Raw genomic sequence first — 19,804 nt, forward strand, 5'->3', positions numbered from 1 at the left:
CTCCCAGCTGAATGCCACTCCGCACGCTGACACATCAGATATGCAGCTCTCACCACCTAGCAGTGCAAAGACCTACTACTCCTACTTTCCAGATGGCAGCACCAGTCCAGAAAAGTTTGGATTCCACCTCGTAACGTTGATGCGAAATGACGTACCAACCCAGCTCCTGTAAAGTGTTTCTATCAGTCTAGCAGAATGCAGGCGGGCGTTATAGTGGCGTAGTTTCATTTCACACGGTCTTCCCGGTCGTTGTTCTTGTATTTCATCTGCTAGACGTCTCATTTGCTGACAAAAAATGCCAGCAGTGATGGGTAGACGTGGGGGAGAGTTGCTGCATTGTTTGGGCTCAACCATTCCATTCTTTTCGTTATGTTAGCATAAAGACACCATTTTTCGTCAGCAGTAACGATATAGAGTAGTAATAGTAGGTGTTGTTCATAAGCCAATTGACGACGATCAAGCAGAGGTGCACATAAGACCACCCAGTGATTTTTGCTATTTTTCTTAGAGCAAGTGAAACACTTACACCCGGTTTTTGCAAATGTCGCACGATTATGGAATAATCACGCTTCATCACATTTGCCAGTTCTCGAAAGCAGTGACGCGTGTCGTTGTGGATTAATTCGGTTAAACGACCGTAATCAAACCTCGTCGATCTTCCTGAACGTGTAGAGTCAATGTCAAACCGAGCCTCCTTAAAACGAAAAAACCATTTTCTTGCCATTCTCTGTCCAATGGCATTATCCCCATAGAGGGTGCAAATGAAATGTTTCTGGCTGCCTCAGCTGCTGTCACCCCCCCCCCCCCCCTCGCCCTTATTGAACAGAAGAATATGTCAGAAATGTTCCGATTTCTACACTTGCTACTACAATTTTCTAGCGTCCACAGCTCCACTCACCATCTCCATGTAAAACAAAAACGCTAGGAACTTATGCACCAACCCAATAACTATGTCGGTGCGTGAGAAATAAAGTCCTGTAATCGACTTTCTAAGCGCAAGAAACGTGCCTGGAACTGGAATCCATAGAAAAATGAAAGCTGTCTACGGTGATGATTGTATCGATATCAAACAATATGCGGACGTTGGATAGTTCGTGCTCGTAGTGAAGTAAACGAGAGAGCATCAACGGGGCTCCGCCACAAAGGACCACCGACGTCAGATACTTCAAGACCATGCTACCAGTAAGCAAAGTCATACAGTGTTGTCGGATGTGCAAAGTGTGGTGGATTTGGAATTAATTCCTAAAGGCACCACCATAAACTCTGCAAGGTACTGCGAGACCTTCAGAAAACTGAAGCGTGAGAGCGCCAGACGAGACTCGAGAACTGCGACATTTGCAACAATTTGATACCTTGTGTTCGCCGTCATCGATTATCCTCTATACAGTCCCGACTTGACACCATCCGATTTTCATCCATTTCCAATAATTAAAGAACTCTTTCAAGGACCTCACTTTTGATATGATGAAGGTAGAGGTGACTGTGACGGTATCAACAAACTGTTCTCTCATTGGAAGAAATGTGTTCGTCGCCAGAGCGACTATGTTGAGAGGTAAATATGTAGAGATGAAGAAAACAGATGTTGGATGTGAATAAAGTTAGTTTTACTGGAAAATGGACTCTGAGCACTATGGGACTTAACTTCTGAGGTCATCAGTTCCCTAGAACTTAGAACTACTGAAACCTAACTAACCTAAGTACATCACACACTAGCGTTCTCGCTTCCCACGCCCGGGTTCCCGGGTTCGATTCCCGGCGGGGGCAGGGATTTTCACTGCCTCGTGATGACTGGGTGTTGTGTGATGTCCTTAGGTTAGTTAGGTTTAAGTAGTTCTAAGTTCTAGGGGACTGATGACCATAGATGTTTAGTCCCATAGTGCTCAGAGCCATTTGAACCATTAGCCATACATCACACACATTCATGCCCGAGGCAGGTTTTATTGAAAAAGCTTTAACAGTTTGCACATAAAAAATTAGGAGACATTTGTTTTCAGCATCGACTTCGTACATCCAGTTACGTAACTGTGATATCTGCACTTTCATAGTGCGCTAAGGAATTTGCAACAAATACTTTACAAAGATGTTGCAAGCTGGCTCTGAACTTCGTCTGCCTTAGCTCGCGTGAGATATCTGATTCTCACGTTTGTTAACGCCACCATGCGAAACTATTCTACCTGAAAGTGAACATGAATGGTCAACTACGATAATGCTTCTTTACTAAATCATCATCCGTGAAACGATGCAAGAGCTTTGCTAAGAGTAGTGCAATTTTGCAGATCATCCTAACGCCACATACATTTTTCATCCATTTCTTCATCTTCTTCAGAGCGGTTGCTTTTAAGTATCTTGACCTTCCCATAATCGATGGGTTGGCCAGTGGGAATACGTGCTCAGATCCTTACATTTTTCGTTTCCTTACTCTATGTCGTGGCAGGGCATGGTTCAAATGGCTCTGAGCACTATGGGACTTAAAATCTGAGGTCATCAGTCCCGTAGAACTTAGAACTACTTAAACCTAACCAAAAACTGAAACTCCTCTATTTCACATTTGACACTTCTCCCGTGTCGTCGCAACCACAGTGTGCGCACACTTTTCCCTCATTCCCCACCACGCCGCCACTTTGCTCGTGAGAATGAAAATGAGTAGGGGCGAATATGCACGCTCAAAATCAGTGAGCCTTTAAGCCCTATGTTATTCCCATAGAAGATGTGTGGGTCTATGTAGAAAAGAGGGTGAAATGTAGCAGTCAACAACCGCGCTATTTGCAGCCCCGGACCTACTATATTTCCGAACACGGGCAAAAACTTAATAGTGATGCCCCTGCCCCCTCCCCTCACCCACGGGCGTTTGCAATAGGACGTCAAATCTTAAAAAAAAATCACTTGTTCATTTTGTAGAGCACATTTTGCTGAAGAGCTTGATATATAAAGCGTATGTGTTCGATGAAATGTAAGACACGTTATTCGTTCTTATGTGTGCCACAGTGTAGTGCTACGCCTCTCTGTGCAGCATTCGTCTATCGCACGTCACTGTATTTTGCTCTGTGAAATCCAAACGTATATATTTTGTAACTGAAGCCATCAAACCTATATTCATGACAGAGGAAATTAAAATGTCCGTTGGTGCCTTTCCTGCTCCCGGGCGGCCTGTTTGACACCCTACCCCTTAAAAAAACCTCACAATTAATACTGGGTGGGATTATTTGTGATCGGGAGACTAAGAACTCTTCAGAAAATTGGCACTCTTTATTAGCTATTAGCTAATAACTATCTCTTTTGTGTGACATAAAATCAAATATAGCAAATATAAAAGCAGTAAAGACAAGAGACAAGCAGCATTCCTACACAGTCCTTAAATCCTTAGGTCACAGCATTTTTTCCTCCCTATCTTCCTAGAGCTGTTCATAGCATGCTTTCCTTTCTCCGAAAGAATCTAGTACCTCATCAGAGTTTGTCAAATGTTTATCTACGCGAAAAATCAAAATGTCGTCCTCTAATACTGAAAAAGCTGTTAATACGAATAGTACCAATGACCGGTGTGGTTTCTCCGTTTGTTTACATGTATTTCGTCACTGTCTGCTAGGTAAAACAAAATAGACCTTTCTAATATTGCGGCAATTGTTACACACGCCCAATAAGGGAGACTGTTTTGGCACAAATGGTCATTTTTATCTAACTCATTTCCATAAATAACTCGACAGAATATAATTCACGAAGTACCAATATCAAATGCCTATTAGGCCTACTAACAACAAAAGTTTAGTGTTAGAAAATAGTTTTACGTTTCATTCGTATGCTCCAGTTCCTCAAACATGAGATCGAAAAGTAGTAGTAGTACGAAATTTTTTTACAAATTTGGAATCGTCATATTCTTCCATATAATTTGTATGATGTCCCCACTTCTTCTCCTTCGTCGTTCTAACAGATAAGCTTGTCATCACTAATTCTGTAACTATTCCTACCATTGTCAAAACTTATTCTCCAGTTAACTTCACTAACCCTGCCAGAATCACGGGTTTAGTTATCCAGCGATTATTTTCCTGTTAGGCATTTCTACGTCGTCGCACAGCGCGTTTTTCGCGCTATTCCGAGACTAGAATTAAACAGCTGCTAAGCGGGGAATGTACGACTGACCCTTAGTAGCGTAGAGACCTGGCTAACATTTTCTGTCAAAATTTTATTTTCTTGGATACACCGAGAAGATAATATATAATCTTTCTTACATGTTTCTGGTAGTGGTTTATTTCCACACTGGTTGTGTGAATCTATGGATTTCGCTAATAGCTATAACAACGCTTATCATTCGCAGACCCAGTAAATCATGTAAACAATCAGCGATTGACATTCACCCATTCGGGTTTATTCGGCTCAGTTCGTAGAGCCCCGTCGCCTCTTGTGTGCGGGGAAGTTTTTATTTTCTAGATGCGACAGAGATTCACCTGGCAGCGACATCACGTAGACTATGCACGAATTCAAAAATCAACTTATGATTCGCTCAGAAATCAACTTAGAATGTTTTCAAAAATGTTCAAAAACCGACAGGGATGCGCTTCAAAATCATATGAACAATCGATAGACCAACGTGCGCTGGATGCTAGGCGCTTTGTGAAACAAGGCATTTTTCCTTCAAGAATATGAATTTGGCGCTCCCTGAAATTGCCGTGCGAGGCAGATACCTCTGTTTGTTTCACCCCCCCCCCCCCTCCTCCGCCCCCACCTCCGTTTGGTAGCCGTGCGTGATTTAAGCTCAACGGACAAAGAATCAGTCACCCCAGTGCGCACAGACAGATGAATCGCTAAGCCTTTACACACGTCGCAGCGATCGAGTCACGCGCACGCGTTTCCTGTACGTTAGCATAAGCAGTGGCGATCACTGAGGCATTTATGTCTCAAGCGGACATTGTACGTAAAAATGGGTAAATATAAGGACGTGACAGAGTGACAAAAGGCGGCAATCGTGTTTAGCCGTGCTCATGGCCATACTGCGTGTGAAGTTGCCGGATTTATTGGTGTTTCACTGCGGACTGTTCACCGTGCCTGAAGGCAGTGATGTAGCACATGGTCACGAAACACGACGTCAGAATTTTGATAGCAAAAATATGCTGACTGAGAGCGACCGGAGACGCATTTCAGGACTTGTGAATTAAAATCGGCTGCTGTCGGCAGTGAACGAAGGTTCATCCCAACCTGTTAGCGAGAGTAAACTTCAATGAACATTTGCAGTCGGTCACCTCGTTAAGGGGCTATTGTTCAGAAAGGCACATAAAGACGGTAACAGCAAAGTTGGCCGGAAGAATATGTGGCATTTTCTGAGCACTCCTCCAACCTATTACATCTCAAATGGCCTGTAAAATCGCCTGACTTGAACCCCGTAGAAAATCTGTGGGACATTTTGGTACAGCGGGTAAAACGCCCACATCAGCATCCCCGCAATATGGTGGAAATGCGTGATCAAATCCTCAGCGAGTGACTTAACCTGGATGCGACGTACCTGCACAGCCTTCTGGACTCACTTCGTAACCGAATGCAGGCACTTATCAAATTCAGTGCGGAATTACACGGTAGTAAATGATGTATGTAATGATTTCTCTAGGGATGACTTTTTTTTCTTTTCTCTGTGAGCTTATTTTCAATGTGCGCCTTCAGCTGGAAATCTCGTATATGAAGACGAACCCAGGCCCTTGTCAGGGCTCGAGTCGTTGTTCCACGATATCAGCATGATGCCTCATGCGTGTCACTGATATTTCCTCCAGTGCGCTTATTTCTAACTGTGATTCCGTCGCCATTTAAACACAAATAGCTTCTTACCTGATGAACGGAGTATAATAAATCTTATTTCTCCATTGGTTTTCCGCGCCATATAATCTTCAGTGCTGTTAGGATGCAATGTTAGATATCAATTTTGTGGCAATAATGCTGCAGTTTATTTGGATTTGAAAGGGAAAGTTAATATGAATTTCAGACTAAAATACATCTTCAGAGACAGAGAACAGAAGAACGTATCACTGACTATTCCGTAAAGACCCACTTAGTGTCAACAAAGCAATGGATTCTGTACCTTTCACAGGCGGCAGAGGCAGCGGAATCTTTGGGGGCGACGAATCGATAGGAGGGAAGCCAGCGAGGCGGCTCTGGCCAGGATATCCCCCTTAAGGCGGCGCCGAGAGAACAAAAGAAAGCCGTTGGAAGCAGGAAGTGCAGATCCCTGCGATATATCGGCCATCCGATAAACCCGTCTGAATGTGCTTTCTACCTTCGCGAGCATCGCGCACAGTTGTAACTGAGTCAACTGCTGACTATAAATTTTTAATGAATTATAACTTATTTTTTTATTAGTAAGAACGTATTATTAAACACGTACTGTCATACCCCTTGATCTTGGCTGCTTGAGAAGAATTTATAGCGTAGCGTACCTTATCGTTTACTACGTATCCAAAAATATTTATTTACACAAAACTACTTTTGCTTTTACTACCTGAAACTGCGTCATCGACTTAAAATTAGACTTTTATTGTAAATAGCTTTCAGTATTTATTCAACAACGCCCGTTGTACGCAGCTGTGAATTTCTTGCGGTTTTAAAGTAGTTCGCTGCGCTTGTAAATTTCCGAGAATATTCATGCGTACATACGATTTTGTTTAAACGACTGTTCTAATACACCGTACACGATTATTTTACAGAAACTGGTCACTGTGGTTTTCCAGACCATAGTAATACTGTAGCCAAACTCAAGTGACATTAACGTCTCCCTTAAAGAAATTTAGCGTACATTTGTATGTCTGGTCATATTTTGTTGTTATTCCAGTGACTCTACTCTTAATTTGGAATTATTTTTCTGACGGTAATCTATGCTATGAAGTGAGTGGTGGACAGAGATAATAATATTATTGGTGGGACGTGGAAGGGGGAAGAAGTGAGAATGATGTAGTAGCAATAGGACTGCAGCGCTTTTGTATGTTTGTTTCTGCAAATACATTGAGACGAACAGTCAAACTGTATATAGGGTGTCTCTCCGGAGAGTTGTCAGGCGCATTTTCTCTGGTGTTTCGGAAGATAATTGCAGTTTCATTTTTGCACAGTGTAGCTGGAGTTAGCCCACACGAAAACTGCTCATCACGTTTTTCATGCGATGCCCAGTGTCGATGGAAAGCGTCGATTTGTTTCCCGTTAGAAACAAAACAATTTTTAAGCGGTATTTTTCCTACCCATTCAATAGAGCGGTCCCGAATTAATCTAGTGCGACATTAGTTTTATCGACAGGGACACTGAAACTCGAAGAAAAGCCAGTACTCTAGCAGTGAGCGGGCTGGGGTGGCCGAGCAGTTCTAGGCGCTACAGTCTGGAACCGCGCGACCGCTACGGTCGCAGGTTCGAATCCTGTCTCGGGCATGGATGTGTGTGATGTCCTTAGGTTAGTTAGGTTTAAGTAGTTCTAAGTTCTAGTGGACTGATGACCAAAGAAGTTAAGTCCCATAGTGCTCAGAGCCATTTGAACCATCTAGCAGTGACGGCCCTGCCATGGTCAGCGCTGACTGCTAACGCCAAACATGCAGCGCTGCTGAGTCGCCACTCGATTGCTGCTTATTCTTCCGGTTATGCTGTCGCTGTTAATACATAAAGATAAAGTGGATATCGGACTAGACTAATCTGGGAGCGCTCTATCGAACAGACACTTTAAGGTTCCGATTTAAAAATAATTTTGTTCGTAATGGGAAACAAACCGACGCTTTCTGTTACCAACGCACATCGCATGAAAGATATGTCGAAAAATAATTATTTGGGCTGACGCCAGCTACACAATGCAAAAAAGTAATTGAAATTATATGCCGAAACAGATAAATGAGCCTGACGACTCTTAGGAGAGACACCCCCTGTGTACAAGGTGAGTCACTAACTATTGCCATCAAGAATAACTCCGAAAGCACGATAGCTGCTGAAAAGCTTGTGGGACAAAAGTCGCATGGGACAACGGTTACCGTAATATGAAGTTGGTTTTCTGTTGCTAGGTGGGGTCGCTTCAGAGATATGAAGGTCAACTTTGGTTTTTTAAATGGGGTGCTACAGTTTGGTACTTATTTTCTGATAGTGGCTAGCGAAACGAAACCAATGATGTGTAACAGTAAGGTCAACGAAGGTCACAAAGGTGGCATGAACGTCCATTTACAGAAGGTGTTCGAAGTGATGACCATTGGTATCAATGCAGTTTTGCAATCTTCTTATTATGGATTGAGTGGTATTCCTTATCACTTCGGCACTTATCGAAGCACATGCTCTGACAATTCTCTCTCGCATATCTTCAGGTGTAGTTGGAACTTCTTTATAAAGAATGTCTTTTACGAATCCCCACAAGAAAAAATCCAGATGCGTCAAGTCTGGCGAACGAGCCGGTCACGACACATCTCCTCATTGTCCAATCCTACTATTTGGGAATTGTCTCTGCAACTCATTTCTAGCCATCAGCGAAAAATGTGCCTGACACACATCGTGTTGATACCACATTCTGTTCCTTGTTCCTAAAGGTATTTCTTCCAGTAACAGATCTAACGTTTCTTGCAGGAATGGGATGTACTTCCTACCATTAAGTTTTCCTTGGATGAAATAGGGGCCTATAATTCTGTCCTCCAGAACCCCACACCATACATTCACTGACCACGGTTTTTGGCGTGCAACTTGCAACAGCCAACATGGATTTTCAGTTGTCCAATAATGCATGTTATGTAAATTAAAATTTCCCTTGTTCGTGAATGTAGACTCATCAGTAAAGAAAAAATTAATAAATGTCGTCCCTCTGAATCTGAAGTTGAGCCCATCGCCAGAATTCAATGCGGTGCGTACAATATGTACCAGTTAATTCTTAGTGGAGACTGATATGGTAAGGATGATGTTTATAGCGATGTAGAACATGAACAACACTATTCTGGCTCATGCTTGATTCCATTGCGATTTGACACGAGATAACACAAGGATTTCGAACCACAGTGAGAGTACCAATTTCTGTTTCCTCGTTAGTAACTTTGCTTTACCGGATATGTTTCCGATGCGTTAAAGATCCATTTGTTCTCAATTTATCCTACACATATTTAAATGTACAGCCGGCCAGTGTGGCCGAGCGGTTCTAGGCGCTTCAGTCTGGAACCGCGCGACCGCTACGGTCGCAGGTTCGAATCCTGCCTCGGGCATGGCTATGTGTGATGTCCTTAGGTTAGTTAGGTTTAAATAGTTCTAAGTTCTAGGGGACTAATGACCTCAGATGTTAAGTCCCATAGTGCTCAAAGCCATTTGAACCTTTTTTTTTTAATGTACGATGTGTAAGGTGAGTACGTTGAGGATATCTTTCAGGGTATAAGCTTCTAGCTCTCACTGAATTTCGTTGGCATTCTCCACAAATGAGAAGCATATTGACTTGTTCTTCGAAGGAATACATCATTTGCATTTGCTTGATTCGTCTTACCTTTCCTACTAGTGTTGTATTGTGAAACCATCGAATGATGTTTGCATGTCAATGGCACATTAGATGGATACGCCATATTCGGCGAATGTTTACTATTTGCACGATATGTGACAGAATTGTCAGAGCATGTGCTTTGATAAGTGCCAAATTGATAAGGAATACCACTCAATCCATGATAAGAAGATTTCAACACTGCATTGATACCAGTGGCTATCACTTCGAACACCTTCTGTAAATGGACGTTCATGCTACCCTTTCGACCTTCGTTGACCTTCACAGACCTTACTGTTGGACACCATTGGATTCGTCTCGATAGCTACTGTCAGAAAATAAGTTCCAAACTATAACATCCCATTTAAATAAACAAAGTTCACCATATCTCTGAAGCGACCTCACCTAGCAACAAAAAACCAATGTCATATTATGGCCCCCATTGTCCCATGCAACATTTGTCCCACAAACTTTTCAGCTACTATCATACTTTCGGAGTTATTCTAGGTGGCAATAGTTAGTGGGGCACCCTGTATATGTGTAACGTGCAAAAGTGCATATAATTTTTGTGTGTTACCTTCATGTACACACATCAATGTGTTAGCTGGTTTTACTCTGCATTGAGCAGTCTTCACACAAACACGTCATAAACTTCGCGACATGATGTTTTCTGCATGATCGTAACTGCACCACTAAGTGGCTATGCCTGTCAGTATAGACTAAATCGTTCTGCATCCACAAGTCCACACTTGAACATTTGGTCTACTGCCCTGGGGAATGACTGGGGACAATGTACTGAACAAAATTACATCAGTATTTACAACATTTGCAGACTAATAATTACAGCCATATGTTTTTAGGTTGGTTAGTACCTCCAAATACATGTATCAAGAGCGAGCCATTAACGCTTATTTTCCCCTGGGTGGTAGATCATGTGTTGAAATGTGGACATGTGGACGCAGAATGATTAGTCTATACTGACAGGCGTAGCCCACTTAGTGGTGCAGTTACGACCATACAGAAAACGTCAGGTCATAAAGTTTGTGACGTGTTTGTGGGAAGACTGCTCAACGCAGAGCAAAACCAACCAACACCGTAAAGTGTGTACATTAAGGTACCACTTATAAAAACATCTGCATTTACACTCGTTACGTCCAGTATATATTATGTTCCTTTTTCCACTTCCTATTCCTCTGACAACATTATATTTTAAAGCCACTACTCGAATCATCAAGAGCTTATTCGTAACGGAGCACTGACGTACGAAACAGCTCTTTGGTGAGTCTCCAACGCCGCTCAAAACTGAGGTAACAGTTAGTTGGTGGAATGTGGAAGACAGCGCTTGCCTACGAGTCAACATGTGTCCAATTGGATAACTACAGGGCAGATGTGAAGTATAATCATCAGTAGGAAAACGTGTTCGACAATATGCGAGACATGGATCCAGTAAGAAGCAACTAGAGCACTGCACCAGGACATCCCTGCAAGAGGGGAATCGCCTTTCACAGCACACATTGTAATGTGCCGTTGAATTCTGAAGGCTCTTCAATATGTATCAGATGAATCTGCAGCTCAGTCCGTAATTGAGGTCGCTAACGTACCCTAGTTCAGCGATGCTGTGTCAGAGGAAGTCCATCTGAATATAAAATTTGAAGAAATATTCATGAACCGTATTTGGCCGGCAGCGTTAGGAGGCCTCAAAAAATTACTAAGTACCACATTGTGCGCACACAGTAATTACAAACCTTGATCGTCATGATCAATGTGTGATTTCGTTGCTACCCACTCTTCAATAGTGACACACGCTCAGCTGATAACTTGGTTTCAAGTACTAATGAAGATGCTCAGATCCTGACTGAATCACAACGAACTGGTACAACTGACATTAAATAAAACAATAAGTTTACTGTTACCAGTCACTGTTTATTTATCTGCACGAGGCGTTTCAAAAGTTTAAACCTCCATCATCAGGTTTAAACCTTTGAAACGCGTCGTGGAGATAAATAAACAGTGACTGGTAACATTAAACTTATCACGATAAAGCCTAGCCTAAAATGTTCCCATTTAAAGTGGTACAATTGATACGTGAACGGCTAACGCTGACTACTCCGCGAACTGGCAGAAGCTCATTATAATGTGATTCGATCAGCAAAGTTCTGCTTTGGAACTGCCTTGTTTGACTAAGGAATGGACTTTGGGGAACCTTGTACGTCTTGGAAAAATGCGGAATTTAGGAAAGAAACCCAAAAACTTGATTTATGAGACTCGTTGGCAGAGAGAACTTCATTTTAAAACACCTAAAATGTCGTTTCTTTTTTTTTTTTTTTTGGGGACGACTTTCTTGGTATTCGCTGTATCACAGCAAATAAAAGCAATTATACAACAAAGGTAGGTCAGAGCTCCTCTGTAGTCAGAACACGTTCGTCGGAGCCTATCCCCGAGAGTTTGTCTGCTGAGCAGCGTGAACGTCGTACAGAGAAGCCACAGACCCGCTTTCCCGCTCCTGCAGCTGATACGGCGACATGGCCGTTAAGTGCCGACAGCGTTAAGGAAGTGTTGCACCATGCTTCCTTGATCAGCGAGGCAACAATTTCGCTGCTGTTTGTCCACCCAAAAGGGATCAGCTACATCGTTGGGAACAGAAACACAATAACGTTATCCAACGTGATGGAGGGTAAGTTATACAATGTATCAATTTCGTTTAACCCTTTGTCCAGGCGGAGGTTCGAGTCCTCACTCGGGTATGGGTGTGTGTGTTTGTCCTTAGGATAATTTAGGTTAAGTAGTGTGCAAGCTTAGGGGCTGATGACCTTAGCAGTTAAGTCCCATAAGATTTCACTCACACATTTGAACATTTTTAACCCTTTGTCGGTCCCATTATCACTGTACGTAAATAACAACTAACGGCGAGCCTCCGATTAACGAGAATCTCTCTATCTTTTCCATCATGATTATTACGTGAGAGGAAGTAATTCAGTTGTGAAATCGTCTCGAAATTTTCGCTATTGGAATTTTTAAGGTAAACCTTTCTTCATCTCTTGGAGTTGATGAGAATTTCTAAGACGCTCTTGCAATCAATAAACTATCTTGTGAAAAATTATGTAACTTTTCTTTGAAGTTTCTCTAAGCTTTCAGTGGATCCTAGAGCGGAAGATGTGAAACGATTACCGTGTCTGCGCAGTAAGATTATTCAAGGAGGCCGAAACAAGGGACATATACGAAGCAAAGCAAGAGAGCCGTACTGTTATCAGTTACTGACGTGCAAATAATGAAGTAGTTCGAGGACGTGTACGTTTAGAGCAGAGCGATGTATGGAAGAGAAACGCGACCATTGGAAATACGACGAGATTAGCACAAGATAGTTAAAAGCGAATAAATCATGAAACCAGTCGAACGACTGATGACTGAAAAAAAATCTGTACTTCTAAATATCCCAGATATACAAGCAACAATGAGAAATCGGTCAGATGTACATTTTACATGTGAAATCGTTGTGCATGAAAGAAACACGCCTTGCGGTTATTCTACGGAGTCCCAGTTTGAGTCCACGATTAGATTTTTGAGACAGTTCCACCTTCGGTCGCTCCGACTATATGTCCTTAGATTTTTGACGATGCCAATCGGTATCGGTTTTTTTCAACAACTTAGGCCCTTACGCTTATATTAATTTTTGCTGGGGGTAAGTAGACAGTCCTTGTACAAATCGCTGAAGCCTGACATTGTTCATTTTCTGATTACGTACTTCTTTGCGTAGAGCTGAGCTGATTCGTTCGATAATGTCCACAGACTTTGACCGATGTTAACTGTTATATACAGGGTGGTCCATTGATCGTGACGGGGCCAAATATCTCACGAAATAAGCGTCAAACGAAAAAACTACAAAGAACGAAACTCGTCTAGCTTGATGGCGCTACGGTTGGCCTGCTAGATGGCGCTGCCATAGGTCAAACAGATATTAACTGCGTTTTTTAAGATAGGAACCCCCGTTTTTATTACATATTCGTGTAGTACGTAAAGAAATATGAATATTTTAGTTGGACCACTTTTTTCGCTTTTTGATAGATGGCGCTGTTATAGTCACAAACATATGACTCACAATTTTAGACGAACACTTGGTAACAGGTAGGTTTCTTAAATTAAAATACAGAACGTAGGTACCTTTGAACATTTTATTTCGGTTGTACCAATGTGATACATGTAGCTTTGTGAACTTATCATTTCTGAGAACGCATGCTGTTACAGCGTGATTACCTGTAAATACCACATTAATGCAATAAATGCTCAAAATGATGTCCATCCATCTCAATGCATTTGGCAATACGTGTAACGACATTCCTCTCAACAGCTAGTAGTTCGCCTTCCGTAATGTTCGCACATGCATTGACAATGAGCTAACGCATGTCGTCAGGCGTTGTCGGTGGATCACGATAGCAAATATCCTTCAACTTTCCCCACAGAAAGAAATGCGGGGACGTCAGATCCGGTGAACGTGCGGGTCATGGTATGGTGCTTCGACGACCATCGGTTCTAGGCACTTCAGTCTGGAACCGCGTGACCGCTACGGTCGCAGGTTCGAATCCTGCCTCGGGCATGGATGTGTGTGATGTCCTTAGGTTAGTTAGGTTTAAGTAGTTCTAAGTTCTAGGGGACTGATGACCACAGATGTTAAGTCCCATAGTGCTCAGAGACATTTGAACCATTTCATCGACCAATCCACCTGTCATGAAATATGCTATTCAATACCGTTTCAACCGCACGCGAATTATGTGCCGGACATCCATCATGTTGGAACTACATCACCATTCTGTCATGCAGTGAAATATCTTGTAGTAACATCGGTAGAACATTACGTAGGAAATCAGCATACATTGCACCATTTAGATTGCCATCGTTAAAAGGGGGGCCAATTATCCTTCCTCCCATAATGCCACACCATACATTAACCCGCCAAGGTCGCTGATGTTCCACTTGTCGCAGCCATCGTGGATTTTCCGTTGCCCAATAGTGCATATTATGCTGGTTTACGTTATCGCTGTTGGTGAATGACGCTTCGTCGCTAAACAGGACGCGTGCATAAAATCTGTCATCGTCCCGTAATTTCTCTTGTGCCCAGTGGCAGAACTGTACACGACGTTCAATGTCGTCGCCATGCAATTCCTGGTGCATAGAAATATGGTACGGGCGCAATCGATGTTGATGTAGCATTCTCAACACCGACGTTTTTGAGATTACCGATTCTCGCGCAATTTGTCTGCTACTGATGTGCGGATTAGCCGCGACAGCAGGTAAAGCACCTACTTGGGCATCATCATTTGTTGCAGGTCGTGGTTGACGTTTCACACGTGGCTGAACACTTCCTGTTTCTTTAAATAAAGTAACTATCCGGCGGCCGGTCAGGACACTTGGATGATGTCGTCCAGGATACCGAGCAGCATACATAGCACACGCCCGTAGTGCATTTTGATCACAATAGCCATACATCAACACGATATCGACCTTTTCTGCAATTGGTAAACGGTCCATTTTAACACGGGTAATGTATCACGAAGCAAATACTGTCTGCACTGGCGGAATGTTGCGGGATTCCACGTACTTATACGTTTCCGACTACTACAGCGACATCTATCACAATGCGAAAAAAGGGTCCAACTAAAACGTTGATACTTCTTTAGGTACTACACGAATATGCAATAAAAAATGGTGGTTCCCACTTTAAAAAACGCAGTCGATATCCGTTTGACCTATGGCAGCGCCATCTAGCGGGCCAATCATAGCGCCGTCTGGTTTCCCCCTTCAAGCTAGACGAGTTTTGTTCTTTGTAGTTTTTTCGATGGATGCTTATTTCGTTAGATATTTGGCCCGATCACTATCAATGGATAGTGGACGGTACCAGACATTTCCTCGAGATGCACTCTATGCTACTTTCGTTTATGCCCATGTTTCTTTATGAGAACTGGAAAGTAATTTGTTTGTTAGGATCCTCCACTCCTGTCGAATACCCTGCGCGACAAATCGGAAGCACGTCTTTTGTTAATTTTGCTACAGTGAAATTGCAACGAAACTTTCTTGAAGTCATGCAACAGGCTGTCAACTTGCGGTAGACTGTCTAGTACCTTACAAATCTCGCGAACCAGAAGAATACGCTTAGTTTCAGGCGATCATTACTTACGTAATCGATGCTGATTATAACAGAGGAATTTTTCCGCTAAAAGGGTCATTTGTTTCCACAAAATGATTCTGCAACAGATCGAGGTCAATGATTTAAATCTCTAATGATACGCATCTGTAGTGCGACATTTTTCATTACTGTACTCGTAACATATACTTGTCGCCACGTATTTGACGTTCTTGAAGCAGAAATCTAGGAGTAACTGCTGCTAGAAAAGCTTTGCAAGACTTTAGATCAAATGGGGTAGACGATGCGGACAACATTCGTACAGAATTTCTAAAATTATTAGAGGAAGTGGCACCCAAACGACTATTCAAGTTAGTTTGCAAATTCGTGAGACTGGAGTCATACAGGGTGTATGCCTCACGCCCGAGATTCAAGTAACAATGAATTAACTAAAATAGAATAAACAGTAGTAACGTTAAAAACATGTAGTTACCTGTTTATAAGAGATGCCGGAAGCCAATTTTCGAGACAATGTTGCCGCTTCACAAGCAATCCGACTAAAGATAATTAACTGGTACGTGCAGCGTATCGGTTTTATGTGGGGCACCCTGTCCATCAGACTTTGTGAAAATCATCATCCAAACAATATCGGAGATTGCAAGGGCAGGTAAGTGCGATAACTGCAGATCAATTCAAGACTTTCTTGCAACCAGAACTCAACACGTCGCTCATAACGGAACTAAATCGTCAGATTTAAATGTAATATCCGGAGTACCACAGGGGAGTGTGATAGGACCGTTGCTGTTTAAAATATATATATAAATGATGTAGCAGAAAGCGTCGGATGCTCTTTAAGGCTATTCGCAGATGATGCAGTTGTCTATAACCAAAGTACCAACGCCAGACGAAAGTAAGAATTTGTAGAACGACCTGCAGAGGATTGATGAATGGTGAAGGCTCAGGCAATTGACCCTGAACGTAAATAATTGAAACATATTGTGCATACATAGGAAAAGAAATCTATTACTGTACAGCTACACTATTGATGACAAACGGTTGGAGACAGCGTCTGCCGTAAAATATCAAGGTGTAACTATACAGAGCGAACTTGAGTGGAATGACCACATACATCTACATCTACATGGACACTCTGCAAATCACATTTAAGTGCCTGGCTGAGACATAAAACAGGTAGTGGGAAAAGCAGATACCAGACTCAGATTCATCGGAAGAATCTTAAGGAAATGTAACTCATCCAAGAGAGAAGTGGCTTATAAGGCACTTACTATCCCGAGTCTTGAGTATTGTTCATCTATCTGGGATCCCTATGAGGTAGGACTGATAGAGGAGATAGAGAAGATCCAACGAAGAGAAACGTGTTTCGTCGCAGGATCGTTTAGCTGGCGAGAAAGCGTAACAGAGGTGCTAAACAAACAACAAACTCCACTGGCAGACGTTATAACAGGGGTGTCACGCAGTGATTTACTATTGAAATTTCGGGACAGCACTTTTCAGGAGGAGTCGGACAACATATTACTTCACCCCCACATACATCTCGCGTATTGGCCACGTGAAGAAAATTCTAGAAATTAGAGCCAATACAGAGGCTTACCGACAATAATTCAACCAACGCACTTTTCGCGAGTGGATCAGGATTGGAGGAATCAGATAGTGGTACCGAAAGTACCCTCCGCTACACACTATTAGGTGGCTTGCCTAGTATGATGTAGATGTAGACAATAAGCTTAACAGCGTATGCATCAAAGTTGCTGACAAGTACAGTATACAGAAGAATGGAAAATAAAATTGAGGATATGTCAGAAGGCGAGCGATTTGGGTTCATGAAAGGTAAAGGCACCAGAGAGCGAGTTCTGACGCTGCTATTGATAATGGAGGCAAGACAATAAAAATCAAGAAACTTTCATAGTATTAGTCGACACGATAAAATGGAGTAAAGTGGTCGAAATTCTCAAAACAATTGCGTTAGCTTCAGGGATAGACGGGTGATGCACAGTACGTATAAAAATCAAGAGGCAATAATATGAATGGGAGACTAAGAATCTCTAATGTCCAATCTATTCATCGAAGAAAAAACTCAAAACTCCTCCCGAACAGGCCATGAAGGCCCAACGGTACTGACCGGCCGCCGTGTAATCCTCAGCTCATAGGCGTCACTGGATGCGGATATGGAGGGGCATGTGGTCAGCACACCGCTCTCCCGGCTTATGTCAGTTTCCGAGACCGGAGCCGCTACTTCTCAATCAAGTAGTTCCTTAGTATTGCCTCACAAGGGCTGAGTGCACCCCGCTTGCCAACAGCGCTCGGCAGACCAGATGGTCACCCATCCAAGTGCTAGCCCATCCCGAAGCGCTCAACTTCGGTGATCTGACGGGAACCGGTGTTACCACTGCGGCAAGGCCGTTGGCCATCGAAGAAGCAACGACGGAACTAAAAGAAAGGATCAGGAGAGGGATTAAAATTCAGGGTGAAAGGATATCGATGAGATTCGCTGTTAATAACGCTATTGCCAATAAAAGTGAAGAACTACAGGAGCTGTTGAATGGAATGAAAAGTCTAATGATGGTTTGAGGATAAACCGAAGAAAGACAAAAATAACAAGAAGCAGTAGAAATGAATAGCGTTGAACTTAACATCAAAATTTGTGACCAAGAAGTAGACTAAGTAAAGGAATTCTGTTACCTTGGAAGCAAAATAACACATGACAGACGAAGCAAGGGGGCATAAAAAGCAGACTAGCATAGGCGAAGAGAGCATTACTGGCCAAGAGGAGTCTACTGGTGTCAAATATCGGTCTTAATCTGGGGAAGAAATATCTGAGAATGTGCATCTGGGGCATCGCGTTCTATGGGAGTGAGTCACAGACAGTGAGAAAGCCGTAAAAGAAGAGAATCTAAGTGGGATGTTGAAAATTAGGTGGACTGATAAGGTAAGGACTGAGGAGACTTCCATTGTACCTGAGTGAGCTGCAGAGGGAAAAATGCTTTAGTGGATGACATAGATTAGAATGTAATTGAGGATGTTGGGTGTGTAACATCTCATCTTTAATATCTCTTCCATCTGTGAGTTGCGGATGTTTACATTGCAATGAATGAAGTTCCTGAGACATCGTGTGAAAGCTAACAATGTAGTGAGAGTACACTGTGACGCGTAAACCGTAACCAAAAAGATGCTGCATAACGGACCATCTCTGTCTGCGAAAGAGAAGCTACGCGCTCTATGGTGCGCAGCGCTTATCTCTCTAGACGTGGTGAATAAGTAATGAATGAAGTGAAATGACCCACTCTGGTGTTAATTATACGACGGAGTAGACGTGTACTGAATTTTGTACCGAACTAATTGAATGTATTATTGAAAGTCAGTATTTTCGAGTTTAAGAGTTGATGAATTGACAAAGTCGAAATAAGTTAAATACGACCGCTAATTCCTACCATTTAAGAAGAATATAGAAAAGTACGTCATTGTTTAACATGAAAAGATAACTCCGAATTTATTTTAAGTGATGCAGTATATGTGAATCCAGATGTGTTGCACATGTGAATAGACGTTAGGGCGGATGGACGTTGATGGCAAATGCTGGAGCCTGCGCTCGTTCAGAACCTTTCAGGAAGAATTTTTATTCAACGTAAAAGTGTTTTTCTACTTTTTGAAGATTTTCTTGAACAGATAACTCTGTCACATTAAAATCTACAGTGATGTCATTACACAGACAACTTCCGAACGCTCTATTAGGAGAAGTCTAATTTCTTTTGGTGCTATAGCCTACGGTGAATTTAACAGCGGGACGTCGGCCAGCAGAGGACTAATTTCGCCGAACTTCAGAATGCAAATACCAGAAAGAAGTATCAGTTAATAAGCGCACCGATTATTACACAGACATTACATAAATACTTAGGACATTATCTTCGATGTTGCAATAAAATTCCATATATCAGTTTACATCAGACAGCTTAAAATAAAAAAAAAATAATGTGATACCTTAAATGGGGCAAGTGCTTCTCCAGATGAAGAGGATGGCACCAGAGTGGTGGGTCGCATCAAGTCACTCAAAGTCTGTGAACTGAAAAAAGGAAGAGAGAGAGAGAGAGAGAGAGAGAGAGAGAGAGAGAGAGAGAGAGAGAGAGAGAGAAGAGTAGCCATTTATTTTGCACAGTCAGAACCAATTTTAACAGGCATTTCCTCTACGAAATGACTTCTTTTGAAACAATTTTGAAAGACAGTCACACCAT

At 42.4% G+C, this 19,804-nt stretch overlaps 1 protein-coding gene across 5 annotated transcripts in view; it reads right to left on the minus strand.

Moving 5' to 3' along the window:
- The window catches only part of LOC126259698 (ras guanyl-releasing protein 3-like), a 439,537-nt gene that overhangs the window by 264,102 nt on the left and 155,631 nt on the right, over nucleotides 1-19,804 (minus strand). For 2 of the 5 annotated variants that reach the window (XM_049956664.1, XM_049956668.1), the window contains exon 1: nucleotides 19,554-19,615. The exons of the other annotated variants lie outside the window; for them this stretch is intronic. In XM_049956664.1, coding sequence (XP_049812621.1) covers nucleotides 19,554-19,613 — 60 coding nt within the window. In that variant the 5' untranslated portion in view covers nucleotides 19,614-19,615. Of the gene's footprint in view, nucleotides 1-19,553; nucleotides 19,616-19,804 lie in introns of those variants that run through there. 5 annotated transcript variants of the gene reach the window in all.

Source organism: Schistocerca nitens, chromosome 5 (assembly GCF_023898315.1).
Source record: "Schistocerca nitens isolate TAMUIC-IGC-003100 chromosome 5, iqSchNite1.1, whole genome shotgun sequence".
NCBI lineage: Eukaryota > Metazoa > Arthropoda > Insecta > Orthoptera > Acrididae > Schistocerca > Schistocerca nitens.